General features: G+C 42.6%; 1 protein-coding gene across 1 annotated transcript in view; it reads left to right on the forward strand.

The window, feature by feature from the left end:
• Positions 1–26577, forward strand: part of klf7b (Kruppel like factor 7b) — a 67842-nt gene that overhangs the window by 27339 nt on the left and 13926 nt on the right. Inside the window, exon 2 of the mRNA XM_082509111.1 lies at positions 13278–13929. Within this exon, the coding sequence (XP_082365237.1) occupies positions 13278–13929 (652 nt within the window). The remainder of the gene's footprint in view (positions 1–13277; positions 13930–26577) is intronic.

The following is a 26577-nucleotide window of genomic DNA, read 5'->3' on the forward strand; positions in this document are numbered from 1 at the left end:
AGATGTGGCACCATTTAAGGGCTTTGCAACAGAATAAGATTTATTGACAAGTAAATGACCAAACATATATTTCCTTACTTCTTGTGTTAAGTTTAGTTTCTGTGTACACAGTTGGAATCACAGATTTAGCATATGCAAAACCAAAATTACAAGATCTTAAAATTGATGATTGTATATATTTTTTGTTAGTAGTAGTGACAGCTTCCGTCCCTAAATGTAAATGTATCATCAACATCAGCCCTGACAAATTATGGGAATGGCCAATTCATTAAACCTGAGTACATGGGCACACACCTTTCGGTATTCTGAGTCGTGCACATGCTGCTCTCTGTTTCACGCGCACACAAAGAAACTCTCAAACTATGCATCGTCTCTCTGTTGTGTTACTGCAGTTTTACCTCAGAGAGTTGTTGCAGCAGGCAGTCAGCGGAGGATATTTTTAGTTTGCTGAAAAAGAATCGAGTTGTACAGTTTCCCCCCGCCACCCTCTCTCGCCTTCTCACAATACATTCACAGAAAAAACGTTTGAATGAAACGGTTCATTGGTTTTAACAGCAGCTTAATGGGAAGCCCTAATGACTCAATGAACCCTGCAGGGTGAATCACAACATAGACCTCGGCAGGGGGTTATCGCTGTTCATGTGCCCATTTCAATTTAAAAGTTCATCAAATACAAGAGAAAAAACTGTCCGTATTATTAACGTAAATAATATTATATTGCAAGTTGCAGTCACATGCAACTCTGGATGTTAACAAGATGTCCTGTCTTGTAGCAAACACCAATTAATTGTAGAATATGGACAGAAAAACATGGCGCTGTTGTTAGCTTTTCAGAAAGACTGATGAAATACTTTTTCAGGCTAACAGCAAACATGCTAATGATGAAGCTTTACTGCACAGCCAGCATTGAACACATTACCATTGATTTAGGGTCATGTTTATATCCATATGATTAATTATTGTCCAATATTCATTGCCCTTAAGGTCTGTATATCTTCATTTTCTTAATTACCAGTTGCCGGACCTTCCTTCGATTAGCTATCCAGGATCATCCGTCATTTCATGCTAGGCAGTTAGCATACAGTTAGCATGTACAGTAAGCTGCTGCGTGATTACCTTTCAATTAACTTCAGAGATTTCCTTGTGTGGGCTCATAGGTTTGGGCCCATGATGTTGCCGCAATCTCAGCAGCTGCAAGCTAATTTTTCAAGAATAACTTGTTGAGTTCAGAAAACATTTTAATGCCATGATGAGAAAAGTAGCTAACTCTTTCACTGACAAAGCTAATTTTCTCAATTGCTGTTAATTTGCAATGTAAATTTACACCAATTTACATTGATGTAAATTGGTGTAAGAAGTGGGGTAAAAGTCAGCAGCTTAAATGTAAATGAATACATTTGTGATGTCCAAACCATATAGTATTTAATCTAACCTTAAACATTATGTTCTTTATATTCACATCATTTTTTGTTCTCCACTAGGAGCTGCGTGAAGCTTCTATCAAAGCACTTTGCATAAGTGACTCTTTAGCTATCACATTTACTCTTTTTAAAGTTCTGGAGTCAATGGCTTTCCTAAAGTCAAGTGTTGCACAATCACTTTCAGGGTGTGGCTCTCAAACTGTAGTGTTAATCAAAGAGAACGACGGCCCTCGGAGAGAAAAACCACTCAGTGCTTCAAGTATCTCAGTTACTGTTTGGCTAATAAAAAGGGTATTTACATGAGAAAAAACATGGGTAAGCTTTATTCAGTGCTTTATTCTCAAATTAAATAGGAGCGGGCTTTAATGATCCCTGTGGGGGAAATCGAGTCACTGTAGCAGAATACTGGAATGAGATGCAGCAAAGACAATAGAATATAAATAAGAATGTCGTTAATGGGGGATTCAGGCATAAATATCTTTCAGTACACGTGCATAACAGAAAAGAGAAAATACTTGTTTAGGGGTTGTTTGAGTTTTTTGTTTTTAAACTTCAGATGCAAAAACACTGAAAGAAACGCGTGGGTTCTTTCAGCTGAACCCACGCCACTTAAAGGCTACACGGCTGTCTCAGTGTGCGTTTGTCTGTGTGTCTATGCATGCATGTGTGCGAATGTAACGTGTGGACAGCTACCCCATAATTTTTCCAGCCTGGACAAATGCCTCATGGTGGAGGACAGGCCGCCCGACATGAGTAATGACCTGCAGACACAGAGAGAGAGAGAGAGAGAGCAGCTTCATTAACAGAAAGCACAACAGACAGAGGAACAGATGATTCTGCCACAGATTTCAATCCCTCCATCTTAGCCAATTACTGAAATAGCTAGAACACACACACGCACGCACACACACACTGTCATATACAGACTGAGGGAGACAAAGGGAGACAAAGGCCATAAGCCTGGTTAAGCATTATTAAATTATTCCTCAAATTAAAAGGCTGTACCTGCCCTGTCCTTTTAGAGCTCCCTCTCTCCCTTTTTCCTCTCTCTTTCTGTGTGTGTGTGTGTGAGATTAAGCTGTTAATTAATTTTATGTCCTTGTATTTAATTACCACGGGCAGTGAAAATGGCGCGTGTGTGAGTGTGTGTGTATTTATTTGAAAGACAACGAGCTGATGAGTGTGTTCTGGTGAGCGTCTGTTATGACAGTTTGGAGTGCAAAAATCCCACACATGCATACACACACACACACACACACACACTATATTCTGAGGGCTTTTTTTTAACTGTTTAACTTGTGTGTCCACGGCATCATTTTAAGTTACGCCACAACTCAGGTGATGCTGGTTACTGTTGTGAGCTAAACTGAAGGATGTGTTTTTTTTCCTCTCTTGTAAATAAGTGGAGCAATTGTGTAGCAGTGATATCGATGTTGGGGTATATTTGTTACTCTTAGTGTCTTAATGTCGAGCAGTGTGCAGATCTAGACTTAATAACTCAGAGATAACAGCGAGCAGACCACAGCCTAAAGTTACAGTCTTTAAATTGGAGTTGATTGGATATACGATCTGTTTTGGGGTTGTTGTTTTTTTTTGACACCTTCACTGCAGTAAAGCCCATAAATCTCTATAATTGTTATTTAAGTTCTATACAAAAATCCATAAGAGGCTTTTGGCTGTTTTGTTTTTTATTTATTTGTGACTCTGCAGCCAGAGTGCATATGGAAAAACTAAAAAAAAAGCAATCATACTTAATAATTATCAGTTAAAGTTGAAGGCAGGATTTGCTTTAATGCTTGTAAGTTAAAAAAAAAAAAGAAGTAGAAGAAGAATAATGAGATTCTTCAAATGTTAAGAAATAGGCAGAGGGAGACATAAAGCGGGGGCGAGAACGAGAAACCGGAGAGGCTGAGACGACTAAAGAGAAGTGGAAGACAAGTGGAGCAGGTGACCTTTGCTTTGTGAATGAGAAAGGAAGGAGTGAAATGTGCACGATGAAGAGAGAGCGAGGGAGAGAGAAAGATGGAGTTTATAGAGGTGAGAAGGAGGAGAGGGAGGAGAGGGGGGAGGGACGGGCTGCTCAAAGGCATGAAAAGATGGAGAGAATAGAGGGAAGATGGAATTAGAGGGAGAGAGAGCAGTTACACAGCAGGAGAGTCTGAGTGCTCTCCTCCATCAGAGACCGTTGATTAAAATTTCATTGGCTGAGGCTGGAGGTCAGAGGTGATGCGGTGTGTGTGTGCGTGTGTGCATCTGTGTGTGAGCGCTAAAAGCTTCGAGCCTCCCGCCTTCATGCACTCGCTCACTCCAGCGCTCTCTCTCGCTCTCATTGGCTAATTACATTTCTTTGTCTCGTTCTTTGGAGCTCACTGCTTTTTAATTTCCTCTCAGCTGTTCGAGTCATCTCTTTCGATCTGTCTTATGTTAGATTAAACATGGCCGTTTGCATTACTTGTTTTTGCCACTAGTGACAATATATCTGCACAAACAACAACAGTTTAAAAGCTATAATTTAAACTCTGGCAATATAGAAATGATTTTTTTAAAGCATATTTGAAATTCTGCTCTAGTGGGGCTGTTGCAAATTTACAACTAAAAGATTAAAACCAAAAAAGACAATATACATTCATAGCAATCCCTGACTGACTGAGCCGTGTTTTTCTACCTTAACCTTCGCCCAGACTTTGATCCGAGCGATTTTCACTCATGTCGCCTTGTTCTTCCGTCGGGTCTCGTCTCTATTAACCTCTTTTGTTGAAGCCTCCTCCTGCTTTTCAAATCAGACCCCACAGGACTCTCTGTTTATCGTGCTGCGTTTTCAATCAAGGCGGAGTGAGAGGATAGCTGAATTCACTAACACCACACACAGGTGTTCGCACAAACACAGTCGGCTCTGTCACTGTAGCAGTATTCAGTGGTGTCTTTTTTTTTCTTTGCTCATTAGTGTGTGTGTGTGTGTGTGTGTGTGTGTGTGTGTGTGTGTGTGTGTGTGTGCGCGCGTGCTTGGTAGGATGAACCTGAACCCTCTTTTGGACTTACTGCCAGTAATCAGTGGTGTTTGTGGATTTAATGGTGTCTTAAGATGTGAGAGCTGTGTGGGAGGAGCCTCGATCCTTTTTATTCACAGTTCCTAGGCAACTATGCTGCATTAGTATTACAAATTGTGAGATTGGTTATTAATTGATTTATGTGTTATGATTCTAATAAATATATGCAATAAATAAATAAGTTATATACAAAAAGATTCAAGTTGTGCTACCAGAATGAAAGTCTATCCTTCAGCTTTCCCTTTACCAGTAAAGGTAAAGGCTTTCTGCTGCTTTAGTTAAGTAAAAGTGTATGAAATCCCACCCACTGGTATTAAAATAAAGAAATGACTTCAGGTTTTTGTAAGACTTCTTAAAAGTCAGATGGCTTTTGTGTTCTAATATTTTACCTCTGCGGCGCACATGAGATATGTCAGAACGGCGACCTGGTCAATGAGGCTTCACTGCTATTGGAAACAGTTGCAGTGTTGTTATTGGAAGCAGAGGCGTGTGGGAATGGTCACCATCCAGCAGTTTTGGCTCATTACTGCAGCTGGCCAGTGCAGTGCAGGCATGAGGAAACTGGTGTCTCCAAAATGGCAGCTGTCTGTGTGCGTGCTGAGGTGCAGACTGCATTATTTATGCTGCTGTGTTACACTTCGTAGCGCAGTGGTTTGCAATGGTTTTGACCACCTCTGCTCATATAGATTTAGTCTGGGTTTTTTTTTTTTTTAGGAAATTATAAAATTATAAAATCAAACAGTACAAAGTGGCATGCCAGCAGATGTTGTGCTATCCTGACCTCAGCTACATCTGTGACACTGACTGTGAGCCAGGCCTTATCTCCCAGCATCAGTGTTGGACCTCGCTAATGCTCTTGTAACTGAATGGGATCAAATTTGCAGAGCCAGGCTCAGAAATCATGTGGCAGGAGTGAACCTAGAAGAGTTTTGGCTGTTACAGTAGCACGTGAATATGCATGGCATTGTAATTACATCTATGGCCACTTATGTGGGATGTTCAGGTGTCCACGTATTTGATTTATTTATTTATTTGGAGACTTTTATTAGCTGCATGATTAGCATAAAAATAACCAAAACCAGTCACGGCAGATGGCTAACCTCTGGGCCTGATTCTGCCTGAGGTTTCATCCTGTTAAAGGGGAGTTTTTCATTCCCATTGTCACCAAGAGCTTGCTTGCCATGCTTGTTGGGAGTTTCGCCGTAGGCTCTTTACAACCTAAAGGACCTTGAGCTGACTGTTGTTGTGATTTGGCACTACATAAATAAAATAAAATAGCTGTTTTAGGTGTTCAGATGCACATCGTAACTGTAGCGTGAGGAAAATAGCTTGAAAAGTCAAGCTGTTCCATCCCTCGCCGTTCTCCCCCTCACCTGGGTAGTAATGCTCCTCGTTCAACAATCTTAGACTCCTTGTCGAAGTTTCACATTTTTAAGATTAAAGATTTACTAAATTGCCACACTAAATTAAAAGAAATGATTCTGGAAGGTTGTTGGATGATCTTTTTTGGCCACATCACCACCATCGCCTAGTTATAAACCGTAACTCCGTGCAGACACAGCTGAACGAGCGTCACATCGCTCAAGCTCGGCTTCAGTCTTCAACGAAACATCAAGCACGCATCTACTCTGCCGACACTGAAGCTTTGATATTGCGCACAAGCACTCTCAAGCACGAGGCGTCTCATATTCACACACATCAGTTAAAAGTCATTATGCTCCTCTCACTCTCACAAACATGCACATCCTCTGTGTACACAGTCACATCAGCAAATTAACTGAATAAAGAGCCTCTTTTTGCCTTTTCTTTTGAGTGGCTAATTAGCCATCAGAGCCCGCTGCGTGGAGAGACCGAGATCCATCAAGAGGTAACGCTTCAAAGAGCAGTTTATGGGAGCCAAAGCACTTTAATTAGGACCTCTTTGTATGAGAAAGTAAAGAGAAAAACATAAATTGAAGCCAAAAGCTGTATAATGTGGAGGGGAATAAACATATTGGAATACACGCGCAGATAAAGAGAGACAGAAACCAACTGAAAGGATCAGACCGGAGAAAGTGTTTTACAGCAACATGAGAGGAAACTGATTCCACAATCCGGAGCGGCAGTAACAATCTGTGGGGAGGTTTGCACAAGGGTAGCTGTCGCACCACTATATTTATGGTGACTAATGTGAGGAAGCACAGAAAACACTGGGCTATACTGAGACTGAGGCGAGAACAATCATGCAAACCCTGGGTTCTTTTGAACCAGAAGCATTAAAAAAAGAAAACACAGCAAACTTTAAAATGATCACATCACCCAGGTGGTTGCTTTGCATTCACGTACCTGAAGCAGACATTTGGAGTGGATATATTGGCTATACTCAACATGTTTTATATCATTGTGTTTAACTGGGAATTTGTGTGTAAGGATGTAAGAGCTACAAGCAAATACAAGATCCACGTTTCACTGGTGAATCCATCAGGTATGGACACGGTGCAGGAGCTGGAATGTGGACAACTAATATGGCTACTCAGCTTATCACAAGCAGTAATGCCTCTCTTTGACAAAAAGGCTGTTTTTTGTTGTTGTTTTTTAAAATTTTTTACCTAACCTCCACATTCGCGTCATGTGATTCGCAGCATGTTGATCCCCTGCTGACTGAGCTGCTGCTCTGCATTCTGTCTGTCATTAGACAGATGTCTTTACCCTCACAATGGGACCAAAAAAGAAATAAAAAAATACAAGGGTTTTTTAAGAGTTCGGTTGTTATTGCTGTAAGTCTGAGCTTTAAGGGGACTGCTGTCAAACCCTTTGTGTTTTTAGTGCCCCTGCTTTGCCTTAAGAGCTTTTAACTGAGATTCCTTGTATAGCGTGTGCGTGTGTGTGTGTGTGTGTGTGTCGCCTGCTGACATCCGTGATAATAATGGTCACATCATGCCCTCTTTGCTCTCTACTGCTCCATCAAAAAATTTGTTTGGAAAATAAACCGGGCAGATTTGAGAATTTGCAAAACGATGCTTCACTTGACTCGACTAATAGATGATAGAGTGTGTAAAAGATTGTGTGGTCGTGTCACCCACCAACTAGTTAATGACTGGTTGGTACATGTTGTGTATCTTAATCAGTTTCAGTGCTTTATGAAATCTAAAGCCTCGCAGGGCAAAGAGCCTTTCGTATTTGTCGTGGCGTTCAGTCAGCCATTGACCACATGCGAGGCAGATCGTTGTTGGAAGTATCACTTTACAGAATAACATAAATGGCTGCATCTCGCCATTGTCCTAATGGAAATGTTGGTAATAGTCAGATAACCGTGCGCATGTAAACACAGACGGAGCATCTCCTGCTGAATCCACTTTAGTCTGTTTGTTGAGCTGCGTCCTCGATGATCCTTTGTCTGTCAAAAGCTCTTAGCGCTTCCATCCAAAGCCCTCTGCTTTCTGCATTCATTATTAATGGACCTCAGCAGGCTGAGGACACACACAGAGGCAGGACCTGCATATTAGTGCTAGCTTTTTTAGAAGAGATGTTCAATCAGGCACTCAGATACAAAGGGAAAATAGAGGATTCAAGGGGGACAAAGATTGAATTTTTATTTTTTTCCTGATTGTTTTTGTTTCATTCGATCACATGGAGCACATCCACTTGCTGATCTCACTCCAATGCACTGCAGTTGATTTTACAGATAAATAAATTGTAGAATCTCGGAATGGCTTTCAAATAAATTGGTCCGTGCTCACGGCAGCGGCGCCCCCCATATTTGCCCCTAACCTCGTTTGACTTGACTACTTTGAATCTTTCTTCATTTACTTCAATGAAGGAACACTAAAAAAAGCAAAATGAACAGCAGAGCTGCTGCTTCTGGAAGTATTTCTTCCAAATTCACAGAAATACCTGACGATCCTGAATCATTCAACAATGTTTGTAAATTATTGAGGCTCCTTTGCTAATGATAAGAAGCCAATCTGTAGCTCTGCTGTCACATTAGCACATTTACAGTGACGTTTATTACCTGTCGTACTTGTTTGCAAAGCCCTTGCTGCTTGCAGCTGTACTTAAGTAAAGCAATTTGACGTGTATTGTGCATCTTAATGGAATAACTGCTCGCAAGTCAAAATACCTTTGTTTCTCATTCATCTGCTCATTTTTTCTGGATGTTAGCTGCTGATCCGAAACTCCATCCTACAGTGAGTTTTTTTGGTTTTGTCCTGCAAAGGTTTGCTTGTTTTTAACCTTTTTTCTCAGTAAACGAGATTTTCTTCTGCTCCGTGTTGCATTGTTTGCACTGATGATTCAACAAGGAGAGTTTCGTTGTAAAATCCACGCTGTGCTTGTGTGTGTCTGTGTGTGTCTATGTGTGTGTGTGTGTTTGTATGTGTTATTCGATGTGACCTTTCTCCATATGGTGTGGGACTAAGCAGGGAAACAGGAGGTGAGCCCTGCACATGCTATCAGTCTGAGCTGTTAGCCAGCATCCACAGTCATACACACACACACACACACACACACACACACACACACACACACACACACACACTAATATGCTGCAGGCCCAACATGTCATTGTTACCTGATATTCATGGTGTGTAGGAGAGACAGATGAAGGAGAAGGTCATGTGTGTGATGTCAGAGGCGGCGCGTTCAATGCTGGCCGTGGGTTTGATTGCCGCTCGCTCTTCTTGCACAGCCTCGGGCTCCCTCTACCCTCTGTCCTCCCCACCCACCTCCCACTATCGTCAGCATCGGTCCAGCCCCCACCAGGAGACAAGCAGACCTTTCTATTTTTGATTTCTAGTCCAAGATAAAACAATAGTACAGCATGCTCTCAGAAATCACTGACAGAGGCTGTATTTACAGTATCAAAGCAAGCTAATATTAATGGCTCGGCGGCTGTGTTCCAGGATGATGAATTATGTATGTAACACATACAGTACAGCAGCCAAACTTTATTCTGCTGAGACCCGGAGAGGATAACAGTGTTTTAGTGAAAATCTTGCAAAACTTTTCTTTTTACCTCTAGTAATACTTTGCATGTACTCTGCAAGCTTTAAGAGCCTAATCCCTCAGGATGAAGGCATAATCTCCAATAATATTAACAAACACACAAACAAAGAAGCCCATAAATTCAGAGCTCCTCATTTAGATGACCTTTACAACTCGATATCGTCTTAAGCCCGTTGAGTTATAAAATGTTATTAAAATCAACTCAGACAGACTTGTTTTTAATAAAGAAGCAAAAGCACAGAAAAAAAAGGTTAAAAAGTAGGACCTGTCATGAAAATATGAAAATATTCTCTCTCCATTCAGTTTTTATCACATGCTGCGTTGTCACATTTGTCAAATCCATGTGGAGATGGAGGGAAAAGGTTTTTTTAAGCATTTCTAAACTCATTTCATACTGTTGAAAGTAAGTCATTGTTTCTTCCAGTTGCTCATGCCAGGATTAGGATTAAACCAGGATTGCACCAAGTTCTCCAGCACCTGCCAGATTCTGTTGTAAAACTTAAAATCTCAGCAACTAAATTCAATCAGAATCCAATCAGAACAACAAAAAACAAGAATGGTAAATTAAGTTTAAATTACCACATTTATTGGTTTGGTCTTTATTTAGAAATTGAAAAATTAAATCCTTTCTCAAAGATCCAAAGCCATCTCAAATAACCTCTTCCATTAAGTTTCAAATCATTGAAGGTGACTAATGTGTCATTTCATTATTTTTTTCTTGTAGAGCTTCCTATCGTTGTAATCATTATTCCAATATCCAAGCATGAGGCTCTTTTATCTCACCATAAAACAGTTGGCAGCCTGAGTTTCGATTTGCTTCCTGATCCATTAGCGGTACCTAATCTTTAAACGGAGATATAACAGACCCTTTAGCGTGCCCTGCTCTGTTGTGTTGCACACAGCAATGAATGAGTTGAACACAAACGCTAACAAAACAAAGCAACTGTCTGGACAAAAGGCTAACAAGAAGGTTTTTTCCTTGCAGCACTGGTAGCTTTACAAAAGTCATTGTTGCAAGATGTCGGTACAAACATGCTTATCATTTTCAAGTTTCTTTATGGAAGCCCCCCCCCACCCCCCCCCCCCCCCCAACCCCACCCCCTAAGAAATATCTTTGATTTTTATTCAGATGCAAATGTGCATCCTTAAGGGGGGAAAGGGCATTCTTTTAAACAGAAGGAAAAAAAGGGAAAGGAAAGACGGAGAGGAAGTTCAGCTTATCACCACTCAACAGATGTTGTGACTAAATGTGTTGGTTTGTCTCATCACTCAGGCTGAGCGAAGTAAAGCTCCAGAGCCGGCCCGTCTGAATGGACGGAGTCAACCAGCTGCAGCTAAAACACACACACACACACACATTTATCTAGTAGCTGTAATTTGCTTCAATGACAGAGGTGGAAGGAGCCAGAGGATCAGGATGAGAACTTTGAGGCTGCCAAAGGCCGTTGGCCAAACGCAGGAAATTCATTTTCCAAGAGGAGACATTAAATGCATCATGCAGCAGGACAGACAGTGCCACAGCCAGGTAGCTTTCAGAAAGTGCTGAGTGGACAGAGTGGGGGACTTTTGACATAAAGAAAAAAGATCAAAACATTTTGTTTAGTTCCTGTGAGACCGAACAGCAACACAGACATTGAAAACATATTTCTGTCTACTACATGGTTTGAAGCCAGGTTTTCCAACTGTATTTTCTATGAAACACATTGTGATGAGATACAAAAGTAGCTGCATTTATCATATCACAGTCTGGTCTTCTACATATACCAGCGTCCGGGCATCCAGTGTTTACTGTTTCCGAGATAAGCGTCCCATTTTGTGGATGGTGTTCGTAAACTTTTCACCGTTATGAGGAAAATCATTCCAATAGAAGTTAAAGAATAGAGACAAAGATGGAAAGACTAAAAGAAAAGCAAACTCATGACATGCAAATGCAAACCCCTCATGTCAAAGGTCTTTATAGAGAATAAAAGTCCTCAGTGCCTCCAAAATTATGCACATTAATTTAATTTAGTTAATTTACTGCTTGTTACCGCAGTATGATTGAGTCTGAGCTGAAGGGAAGCTACAATTTAGTCCAAATTAGCTTCTGTTGTTTAAAGTTGCGTATTGAAAGATGTGTCACCAATATGAAAAAGTAAAATACAGAGAGCAAAAACATTTGCTCATGAAAACAGGATCAGATTTGACTTTGAGCAGTCACGAAATCCATCCTTAAGTATTTTCAGGATTACATTTCCAAACCAAAAGTGCCTTATTATTGTAAACATGAAAGAATATGATAAGACATCATAAAAATGTAGCTGCTGCTTTGAACTCCTGTGGTCTAACATCTGGTTTGTATCCGTTTCTGTATTCAGTAACATGTACTTCTCAGTGTTTCTCCTTTTACCCTCTTTTTACTCTTTAATGAAGGCTGTTTTTTTTAGCTAACCCCCATATTAGCAGGTGTGTGAGCTTTACTTGTATCTCTTTAGATCATGCACCTCTATAGGTGGTACACATGTCTTTTTTTTCATGCCTGAACATGCAGGCGGGATTTCGGCAGTAAGCTGTGTTGTGGGTCGGAACGTTCAAAGCAACAACAAGATCAATCGAACAGCTTCTCTGAGACCTGAAAAGTGCAGTAGGTAGATTTTTAGCAGAGACAAAACAAGAATCACAGAAAGCATAAAAGTTTTCAAAGGAGAAGTGCAGCCTCGCAGTAGTAAAAGTAGGTTAGTGACTGGAAGGTTTTTGGCTCAGATCCCTTGAGATAATGTGGCAGGTGCCCTTGACCGAGGCACTGAAGGCTGGCAGACCAACAACTGTGGTGATGCTGCCAACAGCAAGTGAACAGTGGTTTTAAAAAAAGTGCAGATGTCTCTGTTGTTGCTTGATAAATAAAGAATTTTAGGATCACTCGCTTATTTTTCCTTATTTTTTCCCCTCCTTGTCTCCATTACTTCCTCTGTGTCATTCTTGGACTTGTCCTCTTGTCATCTGACTTCCCTTCTTTTCCCTGTCTTGCGATATAACGTCCATGGTTGGTTGATTTGGGTGAGCGGGGGTGGGAACAGGAGGCCACAGTTCAGGGCTCCAGAGAGCTTGGCCGGGCAGCAGCAATCAATCACAGGCTAAATCCCTCCTCTCTCAGGACGGCCGTGTGCCAGGTAACATGGTCAACAGCTGCAGAGAAATATTAAGCCTACAGCAGGTACCTGAACTTAAACAGACTGGTAAACAAGGTCTCTGAAATGTCTGCAGTTTGGAGAAACGTACTGAGTATAGCAATGTACAAAAAAACAAACAAAAAAAATCACACCAGGCAGTGCGTTGGCTGTTTGTTCAAATATTTGATGCCAAACTTTTTCATGCATGAAAACAATAACTGTCCTTACTTTATGTCAGCAGTAAAAGTACCAGGATAGGCAAAAATCTCAAGGTGGTCAGTTGTGGACACGAGAAAATTTACTTTTTTAAACTCTTAATCACACAAGTGTCATAGAGGTCAGCAGGACTTATTTATGATTTTTCATCTTTAGGAAAGCATTTGAATTTCTTGCCCAGAGTGATTGAGGAGTCACAGTCATGTGAAGCGCACCTCGGAGGGGCTGATTTTTCTGTCTGCTTGTCCCTGTGTTGCTTTGGTACACCGTGAACCTCCGTAAAGCTCCTCTCTTCTTTCCAAAACCCTTTGAGTTTTATCACTAACGGTAACAGTTACAGTCGTTTAAAGAGCGTTTGTAAAATAGGAAGCTTGTGTTATAATCCTGGATAAACTGTGATAGCCAACTGTTCTTTTTAAAGGTACACAAATATTGACCCTCGGTTTGTGCTTCTCTTGCAGACGTGTCTAGAGTTGGAGCGGTATCTACAGACCGAGCCCAAGCGACTCTCAGAGCTCTTTGACGATGAGCTGGACTGCCTCTTAACGCCAGCGTTTATGCAGGGGGGTGACAGTGATGAAGACCTGATGGACCCCCTCCTTCCCAGCCTCCCTGACCAGCCCAGTCCACCTTCGCTACTTGTGACCCTCCCCAAGGTGCAGGCCAAAATTCTACACGTTCCCAATCCCAACAAGAACCAGACATCAGCTGGGCCTGAAACCCTCACAGGCAAGGAGCAAGTCCTCGGAGGAGTCAGTGCAGCTCAGCTTAGTGCCGCTGTCACTTCCCTAACACCGCCATCATCACCGGAGCTTGGCCGACACCTTATTAAGCCCACACAGACGCTCACTGCAACAGCAGACGGCACATTAACGCTCAAACTGGTGGCAAAGAAGGTGGGATTAGGGGCGGCTAAGCTGGTAGCAGCGCGAGCGTTACCATCCCCACCAGGCCGAGGAGGAGCCCTCAGTGACAGCGAGCAGGGAGGGGTGGGAAGTCTGGCAGGAGACATACCAGAGAACAAGAAGAGAGTCCACCGGTGCCAGTTTAATGGTTGCAGGAAGGTTTACACCAAGAGCTCCCACCTGAAGGCACATCAGAGGACCCACACAGGTAAAACCTTAATTGCATTCCCAGGAATTCAATTCACGATGCCACTAGTGTTTCTGATGAACTTAAAGTTTTCCACGTGGCGTTTTTTCCTGCAGTTTGAAAGCATGCAAGAACTTGTAAAACACAACACTGAAAACATTTTGATCAGTGCACAGAGTGGGCTCAAAGTTGTCACTGTGAAATGCTCCCCATGATTTTAGTAAAGTGCAGCACACAGACGTGGCAACTAAGAAGTTTCGGACAAACGTGCCTGACTGTTTAACTGCCCTCAGTTAGTGAAGCGGAAGAAAAGTACAACTCTGACTGGCAAGGAGGGAAGAGGTGTTGTCTGATGATGTCTGCGGGTTAGAAGCTTCTGATTTTGAATTAAAGACTCTAGCCTGGAGCTGGAAGCTTTGAGTACAGCTTAGCGTGCTGTTTTATGATGTTTCACACTATGATTTGGTTGAGTTTCCGCAGAAATCTGCAAAGAAAACATCTGATGGATTTTTAAAAGAGATTAAAAGCTCTTTTCTTCTTCTTGTGCTTCTCAGATGATCCTCCAGAATTATTCATTTGCTTCTTGATATCACCTCAGTGCCAGAAAGGCCCTGCCTCAGTAATTGCCTGATGATTGATAGACTGGTAGTAAATTACTTTGCGAATTCAGCCGTGTCCAACTGGGTCTGACGTGCAGCTTTAGCTGCTTACTGCAGCTGCCCCATCTGTGACCCTCAAACAGAACACATGCCGGCTAATGCGACCAGGAAGGGGCAGGGAGCTGCGAGTTTTCTGTAGTGAAAGCATGAGGAGACAGGCTTTGGCTTGTTGAAGTAGACTCATAATCAAAGATGGATTTGACTGATGTAGCCTAAGATGAATAAACTTTATATTCCTTGTATTTTACTCTGTAATAATCCATCTGTATAGGTCACAAAGTAAATTATGACAGAGAAGCAGATCCATGTTTCTGAAGGTTATTCAGATTTAAAAGATTTTACCAAGACATTTATCATTAGTCATAACAAATGACAGATAAATAACCGAAATATGGTATTTATGGCTTATAAATACCTGACTCATAACTGGATCATTAAGCTCCAGGGTAGAAACCCATTCAACAAAACTCTCCGCACCTCAGCATCCACTAACCCCACTCTGTGATTTTACATGGCCGAACACTTCATGGCGGAGTTGCTGGCGCTCCTGAGAGCCCCCCATTCTTTCAGAAATGTTTGGAAAAGCGGTCTGCATGCCCAGTTGCTTGATTTTATACACCTCCGGTCAGGGAAGTAATTGGAACACATGAATTCAATGATTTGGATGGGTGAGTGAATACTTTTGGCAGCATAGTGTATCTCTAGTTTTAGTGACAGGAACCAGTGCACAGTTGATTTTCACATTCTGACAAATCCACTCATCAGTTTCGAGGTAACAAAAAAAAGCCTCCTGGATTTAAAAACTTCTGCCTGAGTGACTCAGGCTGAACCCATCATTTATCTGCAGCATAGGGGATGTGCAGATTTGTACCACCTGAAGGTAGCATTATTCAACTTTAGCTTTAACCACACCATCATTTACTGTAGCGGTTTATGTCCTCCAGTTGTCATCATACAGTGTTAGCAGTTTCACCAGGATCACAGTACGTAGCCTGAAGACCTCGTCTGTATTAATACCGGCAACTTTGGCATCATAAATCCAGCATGTTACAGGCTTATATGATCCCCAGCAACCATTGCATGGCTTTAAGTATAGCATTACATTCCAGGGCAGCACCTGGCATAGCTGGGGGAACCCACCACTGTAGCTTTATTGTAGCTAATCCAGAGTGGAGCTGCTAGTTTTCTGGTGCCCTGACGCGAGCTCGGGTATCTTTAATCTTCTGATTATTCCACAGACGAGTCATGCTAACCAACGATGAGCTTTTAAAGGCAGAATCCTTCACTGTGGGGAAAAAAGACGAAGAGGACACCCTGAAGACACAGTAGCTTCCACACTCTGTATGTGTGTGTGCGCGCACGTGTGTGTGGCATAAATGTGGGGGTGGTGTATTCCCTCCCGATGTGTTCATTACAAGCGCAGTGCTGTGGTTTAATTAGCTTAATCCTCTTTTTGGGTTATTATAACCATAAATCATTGAACATACATGTAGGGAGGGATTAGCATAGCAGAAACTACAGGGAGGAGCAGCAGTAGAAAGCCTGCACAGTGTCAATACACTTACTGTCACATAGTGCACACCAGAGGCCATTAGAAACATCATTATATTGAGGTCTGTCAGCGGCTATGCTGCACGTGTGCTTCATTTCCTTTTTTTGTAGAAAACGTATTAAAGCGTTCATACTGAAAACAATTTCTCCTTTTTTTCCTTTCTTATACGGAAATGTTCAATTAGGGGTGAACAGAAACATTAATAGATGCAACGGATAGACGCAAATGAATTCACTTAATCTCTAAAGTGCCCAGCCGGCGCTGTTCTGAGTCGCAGCCAGGGTTTGTCTAGTTCTCCACTGTTTTACTTTTCAGTTTCTTGGATGTGGTTGGATCTTTAAAAGCAGTACACAGCTAATTGTATCACTTTGCGCTTCAACACAATATACTTAACTACATATTTGGCAGCCAAGTTAGCGGGATAGTTGGCCAGTTTTGGAAAGAGGCTTTGCCTTTCAAAAGTCTTTGCTGCACATTTTTGAATGAGCACGAGCTCAGTGTGGAGGAGTTTTGTTCTACAGCCAAAAAAGTAAATGAATAAATACATAAGAGCAATAAAATATGAGGATTTGCATGCATCACTTTGCAGCTCGCTGGAATGCTGATTGTCATTATCATCTTATGCCTAGCTTCTGCAGGCAATCAGTCAAAATCCTTCCTAACTTAATTTAGTTACAATTATTAATGCATTGTTTGATTAAACAAAGTAATAAAAGATACATTGGCTGAACCAGTGTAAGCATATATCACTGGTGTCTTTTTTTGTTGTTGTATAAAATAGAGATGCAAACAGCAGTGATGTAGTCAAACTGCAGAAACGCCCGTTTGTCAGCCACAGGCCACATAAGTTCAGCAAGAGAGGAAGAGAAAAGAAAATGGTAGTTAAAGTGAAAATGAATTTCTCAGCAGTCTGCAGCACCTCACTCAGTGTGAGTGATTTAGTGCAAGTTAGCAGGTATGTTGCGCTAACTGAACCTTTCACGGTATCCGAGCGATGCAGCTGCAGCAACAGAAATAGTTAATGAAGCAAATGAATAGCAGCCTTGTTACAGCCATAAAGTGTACAGATAAACTCAGTGTGCAATAAAGTAGCTCCTGGAAGTATTTTTACTGAGGAGGAGAGGAGAACGACAAAAAAACGTAAAGTCGGTATGTAACCTTAAAAGGGGGGGGGTATATAACCAATTATTATAGAATGGTAAATAAATTAGGAATTATATAAATTGCATTTTACCTTTTCTATTATACCTGTGTAACCAGAGCACAGAATGTCACTGCCAACCAACCACCAGCCACAATATGCAACAAATACCTTTATAAGTGAGCTGTGTCAATAGTGGTGATCCTGAACTGTTTACAGTATTAGAATTTTATGCATTTTTACCAAGATAACATTTTTTATTTTGAAATAGTACAATAGTATAGTTCATGTCGTAAGATTCGGTAAGCATGTAGTTACCTGTGATTATTTGTTGTTTGTAGAATTAGTTATTTCTTGGAAACATTAAGCAATAGAATAAAAGTTTAAATAAAATAAAAATTCACCTCCATCAGTTTTTTATTTTTACAAAACAAAATTAACCAGGGTGACACTTCGGCTGGCCACGTTTCACCCAGACTGGGTCCTGAACTTGTCAACATTTTCAAGTTCATCACAGGCGGGTGTAGGTGACAGTGTGTAAATGCAGAGTCAGACACTCCTCAACAGTCCTATGTCACATGCAGCAGTTCCTCAACAACAAATCAGTAGGTTACAGTTTCATGTAGTGAAGGAGAGGCGTTATTTTCCACTCGGGTCTGTGTGGTTCGGAAACTTCTTTAGCATACTGTTGTAGCTTGCTTGAGTCACTGCATTCGAGAGCAGTGGGACCGCATTAACATTTGTGAAGCTTTCCATGGACATGAGGTGCATGTTCAATGAAATCTGCATAACCTCATAATGATGATGCTTGTATTGTGTGACTCAATATTACGTGATGTGAGGTGTATTCTGTCTGTGTTCTGTCATGCAGGTTAAAACACTGGTCACTCCGGTTTAAGTCGAGACCTCCACTCCCCCCCCCCCCCCCCACCTCCATGAGGTGACACCACAACCTCATGTGGAGTCAGGAGAAGCCCTGCTGTAACCCCTCGACATCCCCATAGAATCAAAACTCCAACCTGTCTCTCTCTCTCACTCTCTCCCTTTTGCTTATTCAGTTTGGGTTGCCAAGCAACTGCATCACACTCTTCCATAATTGGTTGGTGGCTGGTGGATTGTCCATGCCTGTTAATCTCTCTCCGAGTCGCTCTCTCACTCTCTCTTTTTCTCTCTCTCTTTCTTTCACACGCACACACACAGACACACCACTACCCCCCTCCTCTCTTCTCTCTTTCTCTCAGTTGCTAGGTGACTTTATCATGCATCCTTGCCTTGCCGTGCTATAATTGGCTGGCGTCATGGCTGCTGTGGCGTCAGGCCCAAGCTGGCCTTGCTTCATTCCTCTAACACTGTGTGCGTGATATGGTGTGTGTGCGCGTGATATGGTGTGTGTGTGTGTGTGTGTGTGTGTGTGTGTGTGTGTGTGTGTGTATTTGAGGGGGGTCCTATTGAAGGAAGACGAGGGGCTTGGGCCAATTACAGAAAACGAGTGTGAAACGACAGCCTGTCTGGCACCTGCGGCCCGCACTCATACCCCGTATCACACACACACACACACTCAAGCACATACATGTAGGTTGAGATTGTAACATTTCTTCAACAGGCCTACAGGATAAGCTGCCAAGTGCTTTTCTATTCTATGTAGAAAATATTGGTCCCATAGTCAGACCACAGAGGACTCTGAGGAGTGAAGTAGAAGGATTCACACATTCAGATACTGCTGCTGAACATGGGTGGTATTTTGGTTCTTTGCAGAGCTTGAAGTGATCTGCTGTAGAATCACATGTACTCACATATTTTACAGCTGTACCAGAGCTGTAACAAAGACTTATGAACCCCTGAGGGAAATAGAAATATTTACTGGTATATATATATATATATATATATACACACACACACCCAGCACGCCCCTGCGGGCGGTTTATCCTTCAAGCTCGGGTCCTCTACCAGAGGCCTGTGAGCTTGAGGGTCCTGCGCAGTATCTTAGCTGTTCCCAGGACTGCGCTCTTCTGTACAGAGATCTCCGATGTTGTTCCCGGGATCTGCTGGAGCCACTCGCCTAGCTTGGGAGTAGGGCTGCTCAATTAATCGAATTTTAATCACGATTACGATCTGGGCTTTCAACGATCATTAAAAATGACTGAGCCGATTATTAGCCCCTCCCTCATTTATCCGCGACACCTTAAAGGCCGGTCCGTGAAAATATTGTCGGGCATAAACTGGTCCGTGGCGCAAAAAAGGTTGGAGACCGCTGATTAAGAGGACCCGAGGGAAGCTCGGAAAGGTAAGCAGAAGTTATTTGGAGAGGAGAGTGACTGCCGTTGGTTGAAAAGAGAAGTTAAAAAAAACTTCAGTGGTGTTGCACACTATTTTATATTATTTTTTAAAGTCATTATTCAATACATTGTTATTGTTAACTAGTGATGGGCAGATGAAGCCCCATGAAGCACTGAAGCTTTTCATCCAATTGGTTCACCCCAACGCGAAGCTTCATGAAGCTTCATTTGCTCTAGCAGGACACCTACTGGACGTAAAAATAATAGCTGGCATGAATTTGAAGAGTGTGGCATTTTGCACACAGCCTGTAAATGTCAACAACAAAAGGAGTGTGTAAAACACCTATAGTGTAGTGATGGCAGTATACTGTGTATATTTATGCTGGCAGTATGGAAAATGATTATTTGCGGCAAAGTTCGAACCGCTTCATGAACCAGTCACGTGGTACAGCCGGGCAGCGAGGCTTCGGACGTCATCATTTTCAGCTCCTCCCATAAATGAAGCAAGCCTCGATACGCGCTTCGCGGAAACGCCCCCTCCATTACTCGACACACGCTCCGAAGCCTCGATACAGAACGTCCCATCACTATTGTTAACCCTTTAAAGCCGGTCAGAGCAGCACGCTCCGTTTTGTGTAACTATTTTTAAATCCCTGAAGAACCCTGAGCCGTGTAAGCTAGCGCAATAGGTTTTTTTTGCATATGAAACCAGAGGAGTTGTACTTACAACTTATGCCATCAGCTTGTCCTCGGTCACGGTTTCTGTCCACATAAAGCTTTGCAAAAATTGCATAAAAAGCGCTTGCAGCAACAAAAACATAATATTCCAGAAACACGCTTTGCCGATCCGATCAGCTGTTCATAACACTTCCCACAGTGAAACAGACGTCAGCGTGAATTATCGCATGTCCGCCATTTCCTGTCCGAAACCGGAAATGACGTCATTTTCGCGGAAATGTAGTTTTTTTTTTACTTGTAGGCCTTAAAAGCCTATACTGGTCATGTTTGACTTTTCTGAATAGTTTCTGGGATGCTTAGAACTCAAATTGCACTGCTGGAAATAGTTTATTTTGATGCACATGCTGTTTTCTTTGCAAATTTGCATCATAGGATTGTTTTTTCGTTTTTCCTGCAGTATATAAAAATTGGTGTATCTCCAAAATAAAACTATGAAGACACTCAAAATAAATTTCCTGTTGTTGTAAACTATTTTTTGCAACTTTTTTGTATTTAAAGTTTTGAGGGATAAACCTCTTAAATTTCTCCAAGTAGAAATATATGTAAAAAAAACAAAAATGATTTTCAATTTTTTTGTAGTTTATTGCACTTTTTTGCAATTAATGTAGTTACTATGGACTTAATGCATACATATTATTAAAATATGGGCTATAATAGTTGTATAGCAACTTGAAATGCTCCCACAAATGGCACTACAGCATGTAAAAAAAATAATATAAGCTCTGGCGGACTTGGTTCTATAGTAGGTCGTAAGGGTTAAATAAATATCGTCAAATAATCGAGATCTCAATTTCAGTGAAAATAATCGTGATTATCATTTTTGCCATAATCGAGCAGCCCTACTTGGGACTCACCGCACCTAGTGCTCCGATTACCACGGGGACCACTGTCACCTTCACCCTCCACATCCTCTCGAGCTCTTCTCTGAGGAACCGCTACATCGATCACTACGGCCGTCTTATTCTGTTTGTCTACCACCACTATGTCCGGTTGGTTAGCGACCACCATTTTGTCCGTCTGTATCTGGAAGTCCCACAGGATCTTAGCTCAGTCATTCTCCACCACCCTTGGGGGTGTCTCCCATTTTGACCTCGGGACTTCCAGGTTATACTCGGCACAGATGTTCCTGTACACTATGCCTGTCATGATCCTGGGTTCTTTTGACCCAGCGTTTTGTGTTTTCTCTTCGAGATTTTGGTTCTGTTCACCTCTAATTGGTGTTTACCCTGTTCCCCCCCGTGTGTTCCTGTTTTATTGTGAAGGTCTGCGTCTTATGTGAGTGTTTTCAGTTTGCCTCCCTGGTCTCGTCATGTTAATCACTCCCAGCTGTGTCTCCCACCTGTGTGTAATCTCCCTGTGTTCTGAGTGTATTTAAGTTGTATTTTCTGTCTTAGTAATCGCTGGTTCGTCTGTGTTGTTTCCCCTCGGTCTCCCTGCGTCTCCCCGTATGTATTTCTCCGGACCTCCCTGCATCCTCATTCTGGTTTGTCTTATTAGTTTACCCAGTTTAGGTTTCCGGTTTCATGTTTTGTCGCCACCGCTGTTTGTACTTACACCCCTGTCAATAAACACTCACCTGCACCAGAGCTGCCGCCTTTTGGGTCCTTTTCTACATTCCACACGGCTTGCCCCGGCAATCCGTGACAATGCCGACCACTTGGTTATGGCGTTCCATGTATGCCTTGCTTGCTAGCATATTGCACCCTGCTGTTATGTGCTGGATAGTCTCTGGGGCATCTTTACACAGCCTGCACCTGGGGTCTTGCCTGGTGTGATAGACCCCAGCCTCTATGGATCTTGTACTCAGAGCTTGTTCTTGTGCTGCCATGATTAGTGCCTCTGTGCTGTCTTTCAGTCCAGCTTTGTCCAGCCACTGGTAGGATTTCTGGGTATCAGCCACCTCCTCTATCTGCCGGTGGTACATACCGTGCAGGGGCCTGTCCTTCCATGATGGTTCCTCGTCTCCCTCCTCTTTCTTGGGTTTCTGCTGCCTGAGGTATTCACTGAGCACTCAGTCAGTTGGGGCCATCTTCCCAATGTATTCTTGGATGTTCGTTGTCTCATCCTGGACTGTGGTGCTGACACTCACCAGTCCCCGGCCCCCTTCCTTCCACTTAGCGTACAGCCTCAGGGTGCTGGACTTGGGGTGAAACCCTCCATGCATGGTAAGGAGCTTTCTTGTCTTTATGTCAGTGGCTTCTATCTCCTCCTTTGGCCAGCCTATTACCCCAGCAGGGTACCTGATAACGTGCAGGGCGTAGGTGTTGATGGCCCGGATCTTGTTCTTACCATTCAGCTGACTCCTCAGGACTTGCCTGACCCTCTGCAGGTACTTGGTGGTTGCAGCCTTTCTAGCGGCCTCTTCATGGTTCCCATTTGCCTGCGGAATCCCCAGGTACTTGTAACTGTCCTCTATGTCTGCAATGTTGCCTTCTGGTAGTTCAATCCCCTCACTTCTGACTACCTTCCCTCTCTTTATTACCATTCGACTACACTTCTCCAGTCCGAACGACATTCCAATGTCATTGCTGTATAGCCTGGTAGTGTGGATCAGTGAATCGATGTCTCGTTCACTCTTGGCATACAGCTTGATGTCATCCATGTACAGGAGGTGGCTGACAACTGCTCCGTTCCGTAGTCGGTATCCGTAGCCAGTCTTGTTAATGATCTCACTGAGGGGGTTCAGGCCTATGCAGAACAGCAGTGGGGACAGAGCATCTCCTTGGTAGCTTGATGGTGACTTGTGCTATGGGCTTGGAGTTGGCCTCTAGTGTTGTACGCCACATCCCCATTGAGTTCCTGATGAAGGCTCTTAGGTTCCTGTTGATCTTGTAGAATTCTAGGCATTCCAGTATCCAGCTGTGGGGCATTGAGTCATAGGCCTTCTTGTAATCAATCCAGGCAGTGCACAGGTTGGTCAGTCTGGTCTTGCAGTCTCAGCTGACTGTTCTGTCTACCAGTAGCTGGTGTTTTACGCCTCTGGTATTCTTGCCAATCCCTTTCTGTGCCCCACTCATGTATTGACCCATGTGCCTGTTCATCTTAGCCGATATGATGCCTGACAGGAGCTTCCATGTAGTACTGAGGCAGGTTATTGGTCGGTAGTTGGATGGGACCAGTCCCTTCTTGAGGTCCTTGGGGATCAGGACCGTTCGACCTTTGGTTAGCCATTCCGGGTGTCTCTTGTTAACTAGCAGCTGGTTCATTTGTGCTGCCAGACGCTCGTGGAGTGCAGTCAGCTTCTTCAGCCAGTAGGCGTGAACCATGTCGGGCCCTGGTGCTGTCCAACTCTTCATACTAGAGACCCTTGCTTGGATGTCTGGTTACTGGACCCTGTTCTAGGTTGCTATGGTCTGCCCTCAGATCCACTAGCCACTGAGCATTGCCGTTATGGGTTGCGTCCTTCTCCCATATGCTCTTCCAGTATTGCTCCGTCTCCAGCCTTGGTGGTGCTGTTCTCTTATTGTTCCCTTGCCACTGAGAGTACACCTTTGCTGGTTCTGTGGAGAACAGCTGGTTTATTCTCCTGCCTTCTATCTCTCTGGTGTACCTCCGCAAGCGGCTGGCCAAGGCTGTGAGTCTTTGCTTGGCAGTTTCCAAGGCCTCAGGTATGGACAGCTTATATATATATATATATATATATATATATATATATATATATATACATACATACATACATACATACATACATACATATACATACATATATATATATATATATATATATATATATATATATATATATATACATACATACATACATACATACATACATACATACATACATACATAGACACAGTGCTATGCAAAAACATTGAGAAACCCATTATTTCTTTATTATTTGCTAGGAAACACTATTGAAATGTATTTAAACCTGTTACACATATATTATAGAAATAAAGCATATAACACAAAAACAGAGTTTGTAGACTTCAAACATTAAATATGATTGTTTAAGACCACCGTTACTCTTCAACAAAGCATTAGGCAGCTTTCTTGTAATTTCTGTAAGTAGTCTTCAGGAATATGTTGGGGTTTTTTGTTCTGTTCTCAGTCAAGATTATCCCATACTCCTTGTTGAGATCAATCGACTTCTGGTAGAGTGAAGAATGGAGTAGGCGCGTATATTGTGCTTTTCCGCCCTGACCTGAAACCCATCGTGGGGTTTTTTCGTCCCAAACTTGATCGGCTTCTTATTTAAATGAATAGTATTTCTTTGAAAAGCTACATGGCCTCTGGAACCAGACTGACGAAATAAAAAGACAACAAAAGAAATGACTCGCCTTCCTCAGCTAGCCAGATGAGCATGCCCGCCTTGGCCAGCTTACTGGAGGAGCACCAACAGTCCATATCAAGGACCGTGTCCTCCGACATTAAAGCAGTGCTTGCCTCTCTTAAAGCTAAACTGGACACGGACAAGCTACACTGACTGACCTGAAGACCAAAGCCAGCTCGACAGAAGAACGCATCCAGGCCTCGAAGCATCATTCAAGCTTGTGCTAAACTCAAGAACAAGAATATTGACTTAGATGGACGTACTCACTGGAACAACATCAGGATTATTGGCCTGTCAGAGTTCATCGAGGGACCCTGACCCTCAACTTTTTTCTCTAAAGTCCCAATGAAGATATTTGGGGAACAAGTGGAACTCCGCCAGAGCTGAATCGCGCCCAGTGCACCCTCGTTCCCAAACCACGACAGGGGGACAAGACCGGGGCCAATGATCATGTTTTCATCGACACCAAACTAAAGAGTTGGCCTGTAAATGGAGGAATGACTTGAAGCACAGAGTCAGTGTTGGGTTGAGGAGCAGAATGAGAGAGTTGGTTTATCCATTCATTTATTTCCAGAGATCCAGAGAGATGCGGCGGGCAGAAGGGCAGGGAGGTGAGGTGAACGCGGCTGAAGCATGTAGCCTGAATGGATGAGTTGTGACGGACAGCCAGCGAAGGTTATGCAGCCTGAGCAGGTGAGTAGTGGCAGATGACCACCGAAGCGAACTGCAGGGGAGTTGAGTATTGTTCCAGGAACAGCAAAAGCAAAGTAGAGACACAAGGAAACTGCAGTTAAAATACGAAGATGCAAATAACAAGAGAAGAGCTGAGTTACCACGATAGGAGTAGCTGACGGACTGGCGATGAGTAGAAGGCTGCAGTGGCCTGCTGATTGCCTCTGATGGAATCACAGATGGGTGATGCAGGTCTGGAAACAAGCCAGCACGAAAAAACATCTAAAAACAGCAGACACTCACTCAGAACATGACACATCTGCCATAGATTTCTTTCTTCTTTCTTTTTTTTTAGTTCCTCCACTGCTTCTTTTGTCCTACACTTGTCCAGCTCCCTCAAATCTTTTAAGGACACACTGCACACCATGGAAAGATATGCCATGTTTTCAGCTAATAGCCCTTTGATTTTTACCTTGTTGGTACAAAGTCTTTTTTATGTGTTACTCACATATTTTAAAGTACCTGTCCAGTTTAGGTGGCATTTTGAATCAGATAGTCAAACGCGCTAAATCTATTCAAAGCTATGATCCAGTCCTGGTTTTACTTTTGGCATCTGACATAACTGGTCTGGAAATGTTCAGCGTGTTTTTGTTTCATCACAGCTCATGGGCTGCTTTCCTGTGATATATGTGCTTGTGCATTTATTCAAGTGCCCTGGTGAGAGTTTAATTTACAAGGAGTGAAATGCAGTAGCTTGTATTTTAAATGAGCTGCTCTTACGTTTTTTAGTCAAACCTCCTTCTACCATTTATGCTACCTTCAGTCATCGCCACTTCTCAGACTAAATGATCAAATGAATTTTACACCAAAGCCATCAGCATAGTTTCTAAATCAGAAACTTCACTGATTCATTCATAAAAAACTTTAAATCTTCATATAGACCAGTTATAGCAGTACCATTGGTAGATGTGCTATGTGAAGCCTACTAGGTCCAGCCAACAAGCTGTACTGTCTCAAGACATGTGGTGTCACTTATGGAAACAAACCTCAGCATTATAGTTGACTCTTAATGATAAAACACAATGAAATACAGATGGCAGCTGCAGAAGTTTGGAGAGATGAGATTACCCTGCTCTGAGCCCCCCGAGACACTCTGTCCACAGTGATCCACAACACATCAGAAACTACGGTGGTTAAGAAGAGCTGTCGCTAAAAATTTACAGCAGAGAGACGGGAACGAAACCCAGATCCCTGTTGTGGGAATCTGCGTCAGGCTGCATGAGATTTGACTGGAAAATTTGAATATGCAAATCCTGGAGAGCAGAGCTCGTGATCTGGAATTAATTTAGTCCAAC

Source organism: Aulonocara stuartgranti (assembly GCF_965226115.1).
Source record: "Aulonocara stuartgranti genome assembly, chromosome: 16".
Taxonomy (NCBI): domain Eukaryota; kingdom Metazoa; phylum Chordata; class Actinopteri; order Cichliformes; family Cichlidae; genus Aulonocara; species Aulonocara stuartgranti.